Source organism: Amphiprion ocellaris, chromosome 16 (assembly GCF_022539595.1).
Source record: "Amphiprion ocellaris isolate individual 3 ecotype Okinawa chromosome 16, ASM2253959v1, whole genome shotgun sequence".
Lineage (NCBI taxonomy): Eukaryota > Metazoa > Chordata > Actinopteri > Pomacentridae > Amphiprion > Amphiprion ocellaris.
In genome coordinates, this window is record NC_072781.1 from 5,609,050 (window position 1) to 5,627,628 (window position 18,579).

At 38.1% G+C, this 18,579-nt stretch overlaps 1 protein-coding gene across 5 annotated transcripts in view; it reads left to right on the forward strand.

The window, feature by feature from the left end:
- Window positions 1-18,579, forward strand: part of grid1a (glutamate receptor, ionotropic, delta 1a) — a 332,162-nt gene that overhangs the window by 293,311 nt on the left and 20,272 nt on the right. For all 5 annotated transcript variants that reach the window (XM_055018770.1, XM_055018769.1, XM_023271458.3 and 2 more), the window contains 3 exons: window positions 10,293-10,394; window positions 12,594-12,791; window positions 15,072-15,402. In XM_055018770.1, coding sequence (XP_054874745.1) covers window positions 10,293-10,394; window positions 12,594-12,791; window positions 15,072-15,402 — 631 coding nt within the window. The remainder of the gene's footprint in view (window positions 1-10,292; window positions 10,395-12,593; window positions 12,792-15,071; window positions 15,403-18,579) is intronic.

Genomic DNA, 18,579 nt, shown 5'->3' on the forward strand with positions numbered 1-18,579 from the left:
CCCTCTACTGGAGCTCCTGAATTCAACAGATCCTTCTGCCATAATCTTCCATTTCACCACACCAACCATCTTGTCATGAGGTGAGATGAGTAAAAGGTGTCCTTCTTGCATATTAGGGTTCGTTTTTGTAAAAACAGAATCTTCCACTTTGCCTTTTGCGTGTTTGATTTGTTGTAATATGATGAGCTGTCTGTGGTGTCTTTACTGGGAAACTTATTTGATCTTTGCAGAGCTGACGTGGGAGATTGAGAGCATTACTCTCTTAGCTGTAATTTGTTTGTCGCTGTTTGTCCTGATTCAGTCAGCGGAGTTCTTGTAGAATGAAGAGGAATTGAGTTTCTTGGCAATCTATGTAGAGCAGGAGTGACCAGAAGCAGTAATGAAGATTTAATCACCACTCAGCCTAACTGAAATCATGAAGCCAATTCATCATAATGTGGTCATTAGCATTAGTTGGGAGGAGACGCTCGCTCAGAAACATACATTAGAGTCACACATTAATACACAGTGAGATACATGCGAACAGCACAGGCTCGATTCGCAAATAAACATGTACTGCACACACTTTTTGATCTAAGAGCACGCAGCCAGGCAAACACAGAACAGAGGCCAGGGAGCACACCAACATCTCAAAATCATTAGAGGCAGAAGGGGACAGCAAGGCCAGATAATAGGATGCCAAATGCATTTCGTGCTGTTGTTCATTACCTGGCATGTCTGTGTGTCAGAACTGTTTACTGAGAGAAAACAGACAGAAATCCATGTAGCTCTCTTCTCCGTTTCTCTGTATCATATTCAGCATGCTGGGTAAATATCGCATCATTACATGTCTTCTTCTGCAGTATGTCATCTTTCATGTGTTTTCTTTCGAGTGATTCTGTGTTGCGCTCCTCCTCCGACATACATCCACCCCTCAGATCCACCCTCGCTTTGTTTCTCTTTTATATCTTATTTCTCTTCCTCACCTTCATCCTCTCCTCCCTGGTCACTTCTCCTGTTCTTCCTCTAACCTTTTCTCCTCATTTCTCAGCCCCCTGGTTTCCTCCCTCTCCATCATCATTTATCTGCATTCAGTCCATTTTCTTCCCAGCCTGATGGCTCTTAGATGAGGCGTCTTTCTGGTTAGAAACTGTAATGAAGACTGAAATACTATTTCCTGGATGGCTACTGTGAGTTTTCTCCACCATCCAGTGCTGATGCAGAGTGATCGATGCTGTTGTTGTTGTTGTTTTGGTTTCCCAGTTTGCTCTTATTGATGTGTCAGCTCATCTCTTAGCAGATATTGCTAATGACTTCCAGCGTACACGAAAGCACCCATAGAGAAAAGTCAATTCATTTGGATGCAATTGTTTCAACATCTTGACTACATCATGCAGTTATCACTCAAATTTGTCAACAGTGTGGCATTATTGTATTATTCCGAATAGTTTCTGTAACAGACTAAGAATATTGCTTGATACTGAAAGTCTTCTTGGTGTGTATAGTGTCAAAGGGACAGTTCCAAATTGTCTTCATTCAGTTCGCAATGTGTGGCTCAATGCATTTTTCAATAAAATATAATATACAGTAAATAGTACCACTTATGTGCCATATGATAGAATATGGCTGCCTGAGACATGCTGTTGTTGTTAGACTCAAATCTTAAAGTTAAAAGGGATTTTTGCTGTTATGGTGGCTCAGTCAGCTACAGTGCAAATCCAGAACTACGTTTTCAATGAGTCTGGAGTTTAGTTGCTTATCACATATATCCTTACATCTTCTGCCTGCTAGCTGAAATGGCTTCATCCCCAGCAGCTTTAATCTGGCACATCTGGTTGCTCGATCCTTGCCAGATTTAAAGAGTAACATACCAGCATCAAAACAGCCCTCCAATTCTGGCTGCCAATGCTGGCCCAAAACTAACCCAAACATCGCTAACTGGAGCTAAATCCTCCCCTACAACAGCCCATACCCCTGAAAAATCCAGCCAAATCCGTCCGTCCGTTTGTCGACTAGAGCCAGCTCACATTTGGTCCTCTGACGTCGGGGGAAGAGCCAACATACTGACACTTGGTTGCGTCAGGCTCTAGCCTTGGATGAAAGGACAGGATTTTCTTACTGGATATCATCACCCTTCAAGTGACGATCGCTGATGCTGATGATAGTGGATGTAGTCGGGTCACGTGAGCTCCGATGTGCCACATTGCGTGTTGCATCGAAAAGAGCCAGTAGTTGATAAATGATGTATCCATCCTGCTGCTCAACCCTATTTCTCACTGACTCATGCAGCAGAAATGGCATTAAATAGTCTCTAAAGAGCCCCATCTCTCTTGCCAACAATAGATCTACAGGGGGTTGATAGGGCTGTTGATCCAATGGTTAATTTGCCAAGCAGTAAAATGTCTAGCTTTTGGAAACTCGCTTTCTGGCTCCTGGGGGTTTTCAAACTTCTTACACCTGCTTGGATTTTCCCCAACAGGTGGATAAAGAGCAACATTGCTATGAGTCAATAGCATTTCAAAAGCCAAAAATAACAACATTTTACACATTGGTACAGTTCCACTAATTATTTTTGCTTCTCTGAGCTCTCATTAGATAATTATGCATCTCTAAAGTGATAATTAGGTTGCAATAATAATTCCATGGTGAGCAGAGCCAGACACCTGTTGACGCTGGAATTCCTCAGTTGACAGATGAGATCAATAAAATTAACTTATTACTTAAAGCTCCTTTAACCGTTATCTAATGGAGCCATGTGGGACACAGCATTGCATTGGTCAAGTTGTATTGCCATATGAGTAAACGACAAGTGCATTATAATTCTGTATCATAGTCATTCTGCAATATGCCCAACTGTTATCATGGGCAAATTGCCTTTTCTCACAAGCATCTGCATTAAAAGGAAAAAGCATTAAACTGGCTGTACCCACTTACGGTTGCTCCTGCTGCCACGCTGCACTGGCAAAAGTAAATCCTCCTGAGAGTCTCAAATAATTGGATGAAAAGTGGATGATGTCTCTCTACATCCCTTAATGTATTCTCTCTCATGTGCTCCAACGCATCATGAAAACAATACAGAACAAATATTACCACCCATATAGCCACTGAGTGTGATTCAAATGCACATCATCTCCAGTCTCCTGCTCTTTGTTGCTCTCACTCCAGCAGATAATGTCAAAAAAAATAAAAGTTTTTCAGTTCATAAATGGATATGAGATGAATATGAGTTTTTATATTACTTTACAAGTTTGCATTTCACCGTCATAGATTCACTTTTAGACTGTGCATGAGTATGTTCGAAGCCTGGATGTTACAAACTGAGGCAACAGATTTCTGTCTTCCTCTCTTGCGTGCAGGCTTTTCTTTCACAATGTACAGTTGATGCAAAAACAAACAGGAAAGAGACTAACTCTGCTTGTATTCTCCTTTAAGCACTGATGCTGTGTCGAGTCGTTTCTGCGATAGAATGGTTTTTACTTAAAAGCTGAGTGAATGGAGCATGAATTGTAAATAAATGCAGAAATGATGGAAAACAGGAAAAATGTGATCATGAAGCTTTTATTTTCCGGGCATCTTTCTTATTGCATTTTCTGAGCGGTTTCTATCCGATGAAGTCAGGGAATGAACTCATTTCATCTCATTTCTTCTCCCCTTTTTATTCATTTTCTTTCCCCCCTCGTCTCGACTTCTCTATTTTCACTGTCTGACATAGTTTTATGGAGTGAATCCTGCTTCATGTTGCTTATTAGAGGTTAGAGTGATCGACTGGCGCCATGTCTGCCAAGCTCATCTCTAGTATATCAGGACAGATAAGATGTCTCTTGTCTTGACTAATTTAAATGGCCCAGCTTATTTTTCACTGCGGTTCTGGTGATTAGAGATAACAAGGCCGGCACCATTCCAGCCTTTCCCTCGGGGACGGAGGAGGCAAAGAAGTGTTCCAGAAGTGGACAAAAAAGATAAAAATGTGTTGTATGTGCTTTTGGAGACACGATACAATCCCATGATGTACATATGTATGTATTTATTAAAGTGGGACTGTGTTACCTTTGCTGAGCAGCAGGAACTGTGGCAGCTGCTGTGTTAAAATCCACTGGGCTCTGGGTCTGATCAGTGGATGATACTGGACCACAGCTTATCAACGGACCATGCAGCTACCGCAAAATCATCATCTCAGTACAAATCGACAACTTTTCGGTGTCCATCAATGTCGCGTCAACACACAGCCAATCTGATAGCCGTCAAATCTGACCCTGCAGCAGATGTGTGATATAACTGCTGGGAGATTGCTTTACACTAACTGAGCCTAAAGGAAAGGTTTTCTCTCTACCATGAACATGAAGTTCATCATAATGAGATAATGAGCTAGCAATCAACCTTACTGAAGAATTACACAACGTGAGGAAGGAGTTGATGAGTGAAAGAGAGCAGCTGAGACGTGTCTGACAATAAAACCTGCAAAACAGAAGCATTACAATAAGAACAAAACAAGTCTCTTTATGCTTTGAGTTAGTTTGTGCAACTCAGTTTGAAATGCTTTTGGGTGAATAAAAATGTAATGTTAGTTTACTCTGCAGATTCACCCCCCCTAACATTTGGATGCTGAATCATCGACACAAACAGCAATGGCAGGAAATGTAATCCCACGCCAAACTGCCATTTAAACACAGTAACCTTGGCATAGTTAGAATTTATGTTACTGTTGGAGTAAAGCAGATACAGTTTTGTAGTCTGCTCTTCTTCTATGCCTCTTTCAATCATGCTATTGTGCATTATTTGTCACTTTTATCAAATTCAATCTTAGCATTTTCTTCTTACTTTTAACACTCTAGTAGCACTCTTACCTTTCTCCAGTGTTCATTGTTGTTACCTTCTTTTCTCTTCTTTATTGTTATACACAGATGCTCCACAGCATTGATTGTGTAGGTCCAAAAACAGCAGACAGATTGGGGTTTTGGACCTCTGGGGGTGTCCTGTGGTGTCTGGCACCAGGATGTTTGTAGGGTATCCTTCGGGTCTACTGGGTTTTGGGTTGAGGCTTGTTCTGACACATATCACAGATGTTCGATTGGATTAGAATCTGGGGAGTTTGAAGGTTGAGTGAACACCTTGGTCTCTTTGTTGCTGAGCAGTTTTTGCATTGTGACATGGCACAGTAGGGTAGTGTGCTTGGTTGATAGCGATGTTCAGGTAGTTTGTGCGTGTGAAAGCAACATCCACATGAATGTCGAGACTCAGACTTATCCGACAAAACACCATGATTCTCTTTACCTGTCAATTCTTTTAATGTGACTGATTGATGTTCAGTGACTGTCAAATTGTGAAGTGACTCACTATCAGCACTCTCTGTTAAGTGATGTGTTGTTGGTGACTTTACTTTTACATCAGAACTTCCATTCATGCCTTGTTGTTTGGGTGGGGATGCATAATCTTTCACCCGTGTCATCCAGAAAGTGATTGTACGTCAGCATAATAGAAAAAATTAGAGGCAATGGTGGATTTGGAGAATTATTGTATAACTTGGAACAGTATGTTTTGTTTTAGATAGAAAAAAGATGGACTTTTGCACATAAAAATTAGTTACATTGATGCTGATTAAGAAGAACAAACGATTCAAGGACACGCAGACACGTGACACAAAATGTAAGCAGTAAGCAGGGCAGACAGTACATGTTAACATGGTCATAGTCCAGCTGGAGAGTCAGAAAAAAGGAGTGTGGGTCAATAACAAACGCACGATTGACTTGTCAATATGTAAGCACTGAACTAGCAGTCCAAAAAGAGAGGCACAATAGCTGTAACTATGGCTCCGATTTTTGTTCCGTGTCCATAATGGCGCAGTTTAGATGCTTCCATGAATTGTTTTTCTGTAAGATCTTTAGGGGAACAGTGTAATTGAGATGGTTGTGGGGCTATGAAAGCAGGGCTATTTGACATCTTTCCCTTTGTTGTTTTCAGATGGTCATTGGCATTTACTTAGCCCCATTACAGATGATGTTTTTTAAGGTATTGAGTCTCATGATCATTAGCTAAATAGCCCTGTTATTGTTGTGACTTTTTAAACAGCATTTTGCAAAAACTCATTAGCACAATATTCTCTTTTGTGCTGTAGGATGAAAACAAAGCTTCAAAATAATCACACTTACAGTAGGTACACTGTAAAATTTCACTTTGTTTCAGCTTAAAATGAGTGAAAGAGCTGCTTTAAGGCCTTAGGGCCGCTCTGGGTGTTCAGGCATATGGGTTCTGTAAAGCGTCTTGAGACAATTTGACCTGTAATTGGTGCTATATAAATAAAATTGAATTGAATTAAAACTGTACAACAAAAATTCCAATTTGTTCTTCTATTTTTTTGGATAATATCTTCTGATTGTTGTGTAAACTCTCACTTTAGTTTCGTGGATTTGGATTTTTACATTTATTTAGGTCCTTTTGTTTGAACTTAAACTCAATGTGACATATAGTTATGTAGAGTCTTTCTTAGTTCATTTTGTCAGATTGAAGAGTCAGTTCTTCTTTTAGCATCAAGAACATACAGCTACTCCTACTGCTGTTTGAGCCACTTTGTGCCAGAGCCAGTCCAAAGGCAACATATGATGACGGCCCGAGGGACTTTGTTAAAGTTTAAGTGCAAAAGGGTAGGGACTAAATCCATGGCGAGCCTTCATCTTGGTTAGCACTGCTTTCATTATTACGAGAAGAAACAACCATGACTTTTCTTCACATGTATTAAAGATACAAGTTCTGAGGTCTATTTTCTTCAAACTACAAATAAAGAGTAGTCTGGAGGTTGTCTTTTTTTTTAAACGTAAAAAAATGTATGCTTAGACGTCTGTATATATGTTATTTTTGTTTCTTTAAAAACTTGAGTAGACTCTTTGCAGTACTTTTAAGTCATCATTTAAAGGCAAAAGACCTCAAGTTAGAGCTCAAGTTTCTAAAGTCTACAATCCTAAAGTTAAATTACCTTAAAGTGTGTAAAACTTCTGTATTTACCTAGAGTGAGCGAGAAAAGATTTGTTGCTTCCACTAATTTACTGTATGATGGTTTGCTGTGTGCGTTCTTGTCGACTGACTATACATATTTATAGGAAGACTATCTAAAACTCAAATCCGCACAGAGCTGACACTTCAAAGAAAAAAGCAGGAAAAAAAGCTAGGAAAAGTCTTTTTTTAAAAGAGATTTGGCAACAAGCAACAAAAATCACTTTTTCTTTCATGTATCATTGAGCACATTTTTTATATAATGCATCATCTATCAGTATAAACATGTTACTTCACTTGCAAATCTCTTTCTCCTGTTTGTTTGAGGCAGATATTTGTATGATTTGTTAGAATTTTACACTAAAGAAATTATTCAAATGGCATTTCCGCAACCGCTAATCAAAGACCACGCCGGGTTCATCCAAGTGTTACGAGCTCAGATGCAGGTTTGCTGTATGTGTTGTTTGTGACCTTCCCAGTGGCATGCTGGTGTGCAAAGCTCTGTGAAGAACAAGTGTTCCTCTTTAGTGTTGCTCAGTTTTACAGAGCACAGATTGCTCAGTGTGTGTTGCGCCGAGGACAAAGCTGCTCATGGAGAAAATAGCCCCCTGTGAAGCATGCAACGCAGACTGACATTTTGCCCCGACACACACTCAAAAACATGAACACGCCGGCCAATCACATACACCGATGAGCCAAAACATTATGACCACTTACAGATAAGCAAATAGCGCCGATTCTCATAGTCAGCATGTTGGATGTGAGAAAAATGGACGAGTGTAAAAGACATGAGCATTTCAGAAACTGCCGAGGCTTGTGGGGCTCCTGGTCAGCAGTGGTGAATATCTACCAAGGAAAACCATGAAACGGTGATGTTGGAGGATGCACCGGAACAAGTGAGATCCGCATCGGCTTTAGCTCGAAATCTACCAGATTTAAAGGATCTGCTGCTAATGTCTTAGTGCCAGATACGTCAGGACACCTTCAGAGGTCTTGTTTTGAGCGGTCAGAGTTGTTCGCCGGCAAAAGAATGACAAAGAGGATGTTGGGACATCCATACAGTCTGGACTCATCAGTGTGCAGCTACATACACAGATGAACACTACTACAATAAAACTGTGCAGTGCATACTTACAGAAATGTGCTTATAACCCACCTATGGTTCAAGATCTACAGTCATATTAAGACTTCATTCATGTTTTTTGAGCAGCAAAAGAAAAAAATATTAGTAATACATAAATACAGTACAGCATAACCCCACATTACATTTAAAATTACAGTTGATTTCCATAATGTTGACACATGCAGCGCTTAGATAATGCACTCTTGGAAGGCACATTTCATGAGTCACATCCTGCGCTGGGAGAAAAATTGTTTATGTTGCGTATACTTGTAAACACATCCGCGCAGGCCGCCGGGTTATAAGCATGACTCACTTCATTGATTACTTTGTGGTGAGACTATACATAGAAATGCATTGTACTATGAGCGCAGCGCGTGTAGGATTACATGTCCTGCAGATGAGCTGTGAAGAGATTTATCTGATAATGAAACATTTGTCTGATGTTGTTGTAAGACTCTGTGATTGCCTCACATACTGTGTGACTATGTCAGTCACAGTTTAATGTATTTGTTGCTGCCTTTTGTATTAGTACAACAAGAACATGTGCAATTTGTCGTGAAAAAATTTCAGAACCTATGGTAGTTTGACATCAGTAACATTCACAAGTGACAAATGTACAAATAGGTTTACTGACTTTTTAAAATCATTTAATACAATTTTAAGTGTTGATTTGAAGAAGGAATTGATTAAAAAAAGGCATATCTATTACATGTCCTACCACTGGTGGCAAAGAAAATGATAACTGTGTCTTGGCTCAGCCCACTACCTCCTACCCTCCACCAATGGAGAGAGAGATTAAAAAAAAGTTTATTCAATGGAAAAAATAACAGCAAAACTCCATTTGAAATTAACAGGGCTCCTGTTATTGCTTACTTTAATTTAACTTAATTTGATTTTACATATTTGACAGTCTGGGAGTGAGGTTTTTGTTTGTATTGCAAGTGGAGATGTAATGATATTTCTGTCTGGATTGTGTATTTTTACATGTTTCATAACCACTTGCTGCTCTTTAACTTTATCTTTAAACTTAATTTGAAATTCTCCTCATTATGTGGGTTTAGATGATGCCATGAGTTGGTCGTGTCACTGAACTGTATATTTGTTTTTGTTTATCATGTGTATGTTTTTGTTTGTCTATTTTTGAGCTGCATATAAATATCTATCAAAACATGTAGTTTGAATAAAATTTTGGTTTGAAAAAAACATCTAATAAATTAGTGAAATTAAATATGCTTTTCATATTAAGCAGACTGAATTTATTAGAAGTAGCAAGTAAAAAAAAAATGTTTTGGCATCACATCTTGTTAATCTGCAGACTGCAATTAAATGAAAAGTTGGAATTAAAAAAACAACTTTGATATTTAAAGTTTAGCAATATACCAAAATTGAAAAACTTCACCAAAAAGATTACAGCTTCATTACGATGTTGTCTCTCTGTGTTGTGGAGTACAGTGTGTTTCTGTGGAAAAGATATCTGACTGCGTGCTGTGGCCAGAAAAAGGCCTGTTGTTCGACCTTGGGCCACCGTTCTTGTCCTGTCAGCTCAAATCTCAAAGACCACTCCGGATGATGTGTCAGATCCTTGAGAATCCTTGTCCAGCTTGCAGCGCTGATTAAGAATTTAACAAACATCAGCCTCGCAACCTGAGACACGGCTCAAAACGCCGACAGTGTGGAACGAGAGTTTTCAAGACGGGAGGTAGTTTAGATTCAGGAAACACGCTCTGGCTGAAATGTTCTGTTTTTACTCTGCAGTTTGCACAATGAGCAGAAAGTCTACTTCAAGTTCTCATCAGTCACTACTTATGCTCTTCCCTGTCATCATTATGCGGCTCCATCTTCATTCTCATCGCCATCACTACCTTCCATCTGTATGATTGCTGGTAAAGTATGGTGCAGACTGCTTATAAAGTGTGTCAATACATTTCAGCAGTGGAAGCTGAAAGGAGGGTGTGATAGCATAATAATGGCCGACTCGTGTTGTCTTGGCAACCGGCTCTGATGTTAGCATAGACACGGGCCTCTCTGTGCTGATTATCGCTACAGACTGAGCCACGGAATGACAGATTGTTAGACAGATATTCTGTAATTGCACGTGTGATATATTCATCATTGAGGTGTTTGTCCATTAGAGGCCCGCTACATTTTCCATTTACATCTCCTTTCCTCATCCATCTGATTGTTTTCCTTTCTTTTTCCTTGTTAGCTGGCCTCCTGGGACTCAACTCGTGGCCTGAACGGTAGCCTAAAGGAGAATCGGATAGAGAGCGGGATGCAGGGTGTGACGCTCAAGATCGTAACATTGTTGGTAAGTTGTGGGAGTAAACAGAATCTGTTAACACTTGACCTGAGTAGGCACATATATGAGTAAGAAAACAAATAGCACAGTATGGAAGTAAACACATTTATTTAATTGTTCTATTCTCCTACAGATCAAACAGAGGATTTTGTGCTGATGTTTCACAATAAAAGCTTTCCTCTCCGGGGAAGAGAAAAGCCTGTTCCCACTAAACAATCAAAGGGAATACAAGTGAAATAGGGGCGAAATAATGTAAAGAGTCTTAAAAACAAACAGTAATAACACCAAACTGACACCAGAAATGTTTTTGACAATATACGAATCCATGCAAATATAAGAATTAAGAAAGAAAGTCCTGTTTTAACAAGAGTACATATGCTAGAAGAGAAAAAAGAACACACACATCCAGGAATACTTGAAGAAATCTTTGTAGCAAGAAAAAGGCAAAGTCTGCTCACTGCTGTTTCAATCAATGGGGTCTTATTGAGGTACTTTTCAGGTACAATTTTGATTTTCAAATTTCACTTCAACATTGGAAGTGGGATATACACTGCCTGTACAAAAAAAAAGTTGCCACCTGGATTTAACTCAGCAAATAGGTAAGAACTTTCCATCAGATAATTACTGCAGTGATGAATACATTTCAGCTGCAACAACTTATTTAACTCTAGCTATTGCAATGAGGAGCTTCTCATTTCTTAAACAACCGTGTTGGAAGATACATCCTGTGGTCATGGAAAGGATGTTAATCTGCCTCAGAAGGGTCAAATTATTGGCCTGGACTTTGATAAGAGCCTAAGTATGACGGCTTGATGACTGGGTCAGAACTTTGTGGTTAGCAGCTACTAAAAGTGGTACAAAAACGGACAATTGGTGAAAAACAGCATTCACTGTTAGGGAATTTACAGTAAAAAAGGGAACTGTGGAGCAAAGAGATGCACATTAAGACTCATGACAACTTTTAAATCAGTTGCAGTATTAATTTGTGTAACACTGGATTCATGACGACATAAAATCAGCTGAATATAATAACGAGATGTTTAATGGACTATGTTTCACTGTTATGCACTGCATGAAACAACCCTTTTTAAACAGAAAAGCATTTTGACAGGTTTTATTTTCAATTTTCTATACATTATTCCTGCCCAGGCCTTGTGCTCATAAGTAATGTCAGGGCTGCTGAAGACTAAACACAGACAAGTTAAACTCTAGAGTGAAACTCAAGAACAAGGTCAAACAAAATTTCCAATTCTATTGGCACACAGTACATTTTAATCCTGTACAGAGTTAAATACGATATAACCTCCACAATCACTTACAGCAGTACGCTGAATTTGAACATTCAGGATTAGAAAATCACCATTGAAATGTTTTGATAAGACGGAGGCAGACGGAGGACATTACAAATTAGCTACACGCACATTTTCTGTCTTCGAAATTAGACTCTTCTCCATTTTGTGAATCCAGAGCACCAGAAGGTCATGAAAAATCAGCCGTACTTTGTTCAGCTAACTTCACACATATTCCAGTCACAAAGCCTCAACCCTCGTCCTCTCCTTCAGTCACTTCTTCCCCTCGCTCCATTTTTCCCCTCTTCTTCACACATGATTTACCTGCACCATATTTATTCACATAAGTTCTGCTCAGCTCTTTCCTGGCAGTGTCACTTAATCAAGTCATTTGCCCCCTTCCCACTTTAACGCCCTCCCGCTCTCCCCTGTCCCTCTCCCCCGTCTCCCTTCAGCTTTCTTTACTTCACCTTCACCCGTTCAGTTCTGCCCTGACACTTTCAACCCATAAAAAAGGACCACAGTGGGCACAATAAATTTAAAATGGCAATTTCCACGTTGATGAACCATGTCAGTTGCCATGGCGCCATGTGTCACGGGTCAAGAGTTGCTAAGGAAACTCTTTTATTAAGATGAAGCTAAACTTACATCATCCAGAAGCTCTTCATAAAGGTGTCTCCCCGCCGTTCTTAAGATGACTGAACGTGTCCTTGCTTTTGGTTCCAATCTGGCCCTGAGGTGATTTTGGTGCTTCCTGAAAAATGTTCTGTCTGTGATTAAATACACACATACTCCACTATTTTCAGTTTGAGTGTAAATCTTAGCCTTGGGGATAAAATTCATAAGCATTTTTCAGCATGATCATTATGAGATAATCTGAAAACTCCTTTAATCAATCGGCCAATTTTAATTCAAACAGGAGGAACCTTTTGTCATGGTGGCAGAAAACATTCTGGGCCAACCCAAGAGGTACAAGGGCTTCTCCATCGACGTCCTGGATGCCCTCGCTAAGATTCTTGGCTTCAAGTATGACATCTACCAAGTTGGAGATGGGAAGTACGGCTCAGTGCTCCCTAATGGTTCCTGGAATGGTATGATTGGAGAACTTATTGGCAAGGTTAGTGTGCTTTCTTTATATCTCACTCAATCAATCTCCAAATTTCAGTCCAAATATTTACTTTTTTTTCTGGGAATCGGGCCATATTGTATCATTTTTGAAATGACAGCTCCATTATAAAGGTCTGTAAATTGGAAAAGATCAAACAAGCAATCCAACAGCCTCAATCTGCAAATCAGTTCTTCCAGTGGAGGGTATCTCAGTTTGATTGAAGTGGGTCTAGTTGCTGTTATTTGAAGGGGTCATTGACAAAGAGACACATGTTTGCATGTTTTGCATTACATAATAAACTCGGTTGTACGTCAACCAAGTCAATGTCAGTTTGTAAGTCCCTCAACTCTGGTGCAGATTCCCTTTTTTTCCTCCCTACGAACTGATTTTATAACTGATTTTAAAATAAATATTCTAGTTTTATATAGTAAATCTACAGTATTTGATAAATATTGACCATTAAATTCATATTTCTGCTGACAGTTTGAGACATTTTATTACTGTGCAGCATAAAAACTCTCACCCTATAATCTTATTATTGTTTATCGGAGCAAGCTGTGTGATTGAACAAAGACTGTGTGAGCAATGTGTGGTGATAAACGCAGCAATCAAAAACTAATGTGACAAAACGGATGTTTTCTGTTTGGAAGAATTTGACTTGTCACTTGATCAAGCGCATGAATAATGTTTCCTCAGCCAAACTGCGTTATATTTATTGAAGATTTATGACCATATTTTTCAATGTAAAACGGCAAGATAACACAAAGTGTAATAACAGACTTCATTACAACATTATCAAGAAAGCGAATGAAACATCCACAAAGGCCTAATGATGTCTCTGGATATTAGCTCTGCAGTCAACTATGTAATGCTTAGAGGACAAAATAGTTATTTAAAGGAAGGCAGTGTTTGGTTTAATAAGGATGAAAGATTGTTGTGTCTGAAAGATTTTCCTCCTGCTGAGAGAATGAATTTGCACAGAGGAATTTTCGAAGCAAGGAGTCGGGTGAAATATGCATTTTGAATTTGAAAATGTTGGCTAATAGTGACTCTTGAGGAGAATTACTAGTATTATCATTTTTTTTCTCTTTCTTTTTGGAATGAAAATGTGCACAGCAAATTTCCTTCCAATTTGACCAAATTGGAGATGTGTGACATTCACCTGCTGGTTTTGAGAATAGAAATGATACAGTGGCTGTCAGAAGGGTTAATGAAATTTGAAAACTCAGTCACAAGTTTTCAAGATGTTGTCACAGACACACAAACCAACCTAACGTGGTGATAAATCAATCAGTTAATGGAGGTCAAATATATCAGATTCTCTTTTGATATCTAGCAAAATAAAAGTGTGAAATGTAATCTTTTTCTTCTTGTATTAATAATAATAATAATAATAATAATAATAATAATAATAATAATAATAATAATAATAATAATAATAATAATCATCATCATCATTATTATTATTAATGTTATTATTAGTAGTAGTAGTAATAGTAGTAGAAGTAGTATAATACAAGCAATAATTACCATTATTTGTATAATGATAATAATAATAATAATAATGTTGTTGTCATTGTTATTTATTTATTAAGTCAGTCCAAACAGTAAGAGACAGACTAGCGAAAGTGGAGAAATAGAGTTAACATGTTAACAGATTTTCAAAATGAGTCAAAGACATCAACACAACAGAACATTTTAAAAAAGTACCAAAAAGGCCATATCCAAGTAAGGAGAAAGAATAATTGAAATAAAAATAAAAAGAAGGGTAAAACCATAAAAACAAGGCTAGAAACCAACCAATCAATAAATAAATAAATATTTAGAAAAATAAATAACAGGCTAAAGAGAATAAAAGGAACAAATACATAAGCAAATAATTTGTAAAAAAAATTTCAATAAATTAGACAACAAAAATTTATAAGCGAGAGTATCTATTTTAATTATTCTCAATTTTTTTACTTTTAATTTTAATCCTCAGTATGATCCTTTAATTATCAAACTGCCTAGTTCCTTTGATTTGTGTGCTAATCTAGCTAATTATTCAATTAATTTATTGTCATTTTTACTATTTATTTTTAATTGACTGCCCTGACTTGTCTCCTATATCTTGCTTGATTGTCTTTGTGTTTGCATGTTTTAACTGTCAAAGCACTTTGTGAACACTGTTCTTCAGGGTGCTATATAAATGAAGTTATTATTATTATTATTTATTTATTTATTCAGCCGTGTTAAAACGATTTGACAACAATGTTACTAAAACTGGAACATATGACTCTCCGTTGACAGCGAGCTGACTTGGCCGTGTCAGCCATCACCATCACGCCGGAGCGCGAGAGTGTGGTCGATTTCAGCAAGCGCTACTTGGACTATTCGGTGGGAGTCCTGATGCGCAAATCAGAAGAAAAGATCAACATTTTTTCTTTGCTGGCGCCGTTCGACCTTGCAGTGTGGGCGTGCATCGCCGCTGCCATCCCCGTGGTGGGCATCATGATCTTCCTGCTCAGGCGCATCCAGGCGATGAGATGCCAGAACAATACAGGAGGTCATCCACCACCGTCTGTCTCCACTTCGCTGCAGAGCGCTATCTGGATTGTCTACGGTGCTTTTGTGCAACAAGGTGGGTAATCGAGTTTGCGTTTGGCAATGGCAATATGCAAGGGCAGCGAATACAAATCATGTCTATCATATATTGGAGAGCCAAGGCTAGGAGGGTTTTTAATCCAACAAATCAAGTGCCAATCTCTCACTACTTAACACTTCTTTGCTTGACGGTACGTCTATTGATAAAGTCAGTGTCACTGTCTGCGTTTGGCCTTCGGTGGGTGGCACACCTTTGGACACCAAGCATCAGTCATGGAGTTCTTAAATGTGAAACCCTAAATGAAGCAGAACAAAATGTGAAGACAAAAAACTGCTTCAAGGGATTAAGGACAAAAGGCTAAAATGAAAAAAATGTTCAATCAATGGAAAAACACATGGATGTCGCTGAACAGCACATGCTGACTCAGTAGTGAGTCAGTTTGAGGCACAACGCCCACCTTAGCATTTTCTAGAGGTGCCCTTCTCAAGGAGAACTTCCCATCTTTAGGTCTGGTGGAGATCCAGGTATGTTCGTTTTGGATAAATGACTACTTCAGCAGCTGATGTTAAAGCCTGAACCGCATCTATCAAAGTCTGGCACGCTGCCTGTGAGCCTTTTTTAACCCAACACCCACTATATTTCAACAGAGGCTAAATTCATGTCTTTTCTCTGCCTTTCTTTTATTCTCCTCATTTCTGGCTCATGTTCCAACGTTGCCACTTTTTGTTTCAGTCAAGTGGATTGCATTTTTTATTTTTTTTCCGGGCATGACGTAGGTCACTTTGATATGGATCTGACTGCTGATGCACGGTGCGCTATTGTCAGAGTGCAAAATCTTGGCAACCTTATCCCTCCGATGATTTCATAATGATATGCCAACACTTGGCTGGTTTTTGTTGTATGTTCGGTGCAGAATGAACTATCCACCCCCAGACACACTGACTTTCATCACCGCCTTCCTCAAACATAGACAGCCCTTCTTTGTTCCACAAGGAGGTCAGGGAGAGGGAGGACAAAATCTGTAAGTGTCTGGCAGAACTGATGAAAAGAACACTTTTTCCTTATGATTAAAGGGTTTAATCAATTAGTTTCAAAGATGACAGAGTCTGCACCACAATGGACCATTGCAGTACGGGAAGATCCAGTAAAGTTTCAAGATGCGCGTTTCACATTCAATGACCTTAAGAAATCAGTCAAAGCCATATGTAATAAAGATGACTGATGCCGGAGTGCTAAGCATCTGACAAGGCCTTCAGTTTTTTCCCCAAACTGTCCTAGGGGTGCAGCCGTGTTGATTGTGACACTTTCAGACAAATATGTTTTCATTACATTTCATATTCCTAAATCTTTCAGATGACATTTCTATGGCTTTACTCTTCAAAATTGGAATGCCTGCTGACATTTTTCTCAGGCACCTCATAAGCTGTTTTGGGATTTTTTGCAGAGAACGAGTTAGTATGACAGAGAAAAAGTGGAGATAGCAGCGCTAATGTGATGAACCAGTATTTTAACCTCAAACAAAACAAGGGAAACCAAGGATTACAGATGTGGGAGAAAAGGAGAGAAGAAAGAATGAATTTTAATGAGGAGTGTGTTCTTTGAATAAAACCAATTGGGATGTGTAATAGAATATAAAAGTGTGCAAGTAACATTTCAGTAACATTTGAATACACAAAGCTCTTGGGAGCATAAAAGATTAAAACTTAAAGTAATTATACAGAACCTTCACTTGCATACAATCGACTGCTGCAGTGTTTCACACAAATAGAAGTGCTATTTAAAAAGTGAGAAAAGTGCTTAAAAACTCATCCCAACTACATGGCTACAGGAAATAATCTCAGTACTCCAAACAGAAAGTATTCAGATAAAAAAGCTTTCATTTTCTTGACTCTCTTGTGATAGAAAAAAATGTAATAATGAGTAATGAGATGAAACAGTAATAAATGGGTTACATGGCCCTGATGATACCAAAGCATGTCGTCACACTGGACCATGATTATGATGACTTCATGCATCACATGTAATCCAGTTTGGGTCAATATATAATTAAGGCACTTTTGAAGTCCATAGGATATATCTTACATACATTTTTATTAAAAGTAAAAACTAATGTTTTTTTATGTTAGTTATGATCATGTCTTTACAAATTCCATTGTCATGGAAACAATCACTTATGAATAAAAAATGATTGAATATCACTAAAATGTCAACTAAATAGTTGTCCCATTTTAATAACAACCACCTTCTAATTAGCTAAACAATAATGATTTTATTCAAAAATAGTTTTGATTGTGTTCTTTTTATTAAGTTGAGATAATCATGACAGATATTTCTTTTTTGGGAATATATAAAATTTTATATGGAAAATAACAAAGTGTATCTGTGTCTGAGAAATCCCTTTCAACTAAGTTCCCCATTACAAAAACACCTCTCAAGGAAGTGTGTTAATTCCAGATCACATGACCTGCTCCACATGATGTCATTTTCTCCTGAAGAAAAGACTGGCCAGACTCCAAGGCTTTCTGAGTTATTTAATATAAAGTAGTGTGTGAGTCAAGTGTGGATTTATGGCATGTCAACAGGTTTACTACAATAGCTTTATAAATAACTTTTAATTTCAATTTTACACAGCTGTATATATAATATTTAGAAGAATCTTTCTGTAAAAATGCCATGTGGTGTTTGGTTATAGGTGGCCATGTTGATTTTAGGCCTGAAAACAGCAAAAATGTCAACTATGATACCTGTCAACTATGTTACAAAAAGTCCTGCAATTATATAGTTACCAATTTAACAACTGACTGTCAATTTAAAAAAGTTACACTGAAAAAGACATCAATAACAATGCCAAAAAACATCATATAATAATATTATTTTTCACTTTTGATGACTTGTTTTTTTTTTTTTTAACTCTACGTCAATCCTGATTTGTAATGACCAAATATTGATTCATCTTCTGGATTTTAACCCTTTAAATGCCAGTTTAAAGGGTTAAAAGCATGATGCCACAGTTTAGTTTTTTTTAATTATTATTATTGCAAAAGTGTTAAGTGGAAAGTTATTTTTTTTAATTATTATTACAGACTAGTATGTGTCAATGATTAACTGCAACACTGATTCTGATACATTATTGTTTTTTTATGTAGTGTAACATTTTTTTTAAAAAGACATAGTGGTATAGTTGTATTTGGCTTGTGTGGATTGGTTCATGTC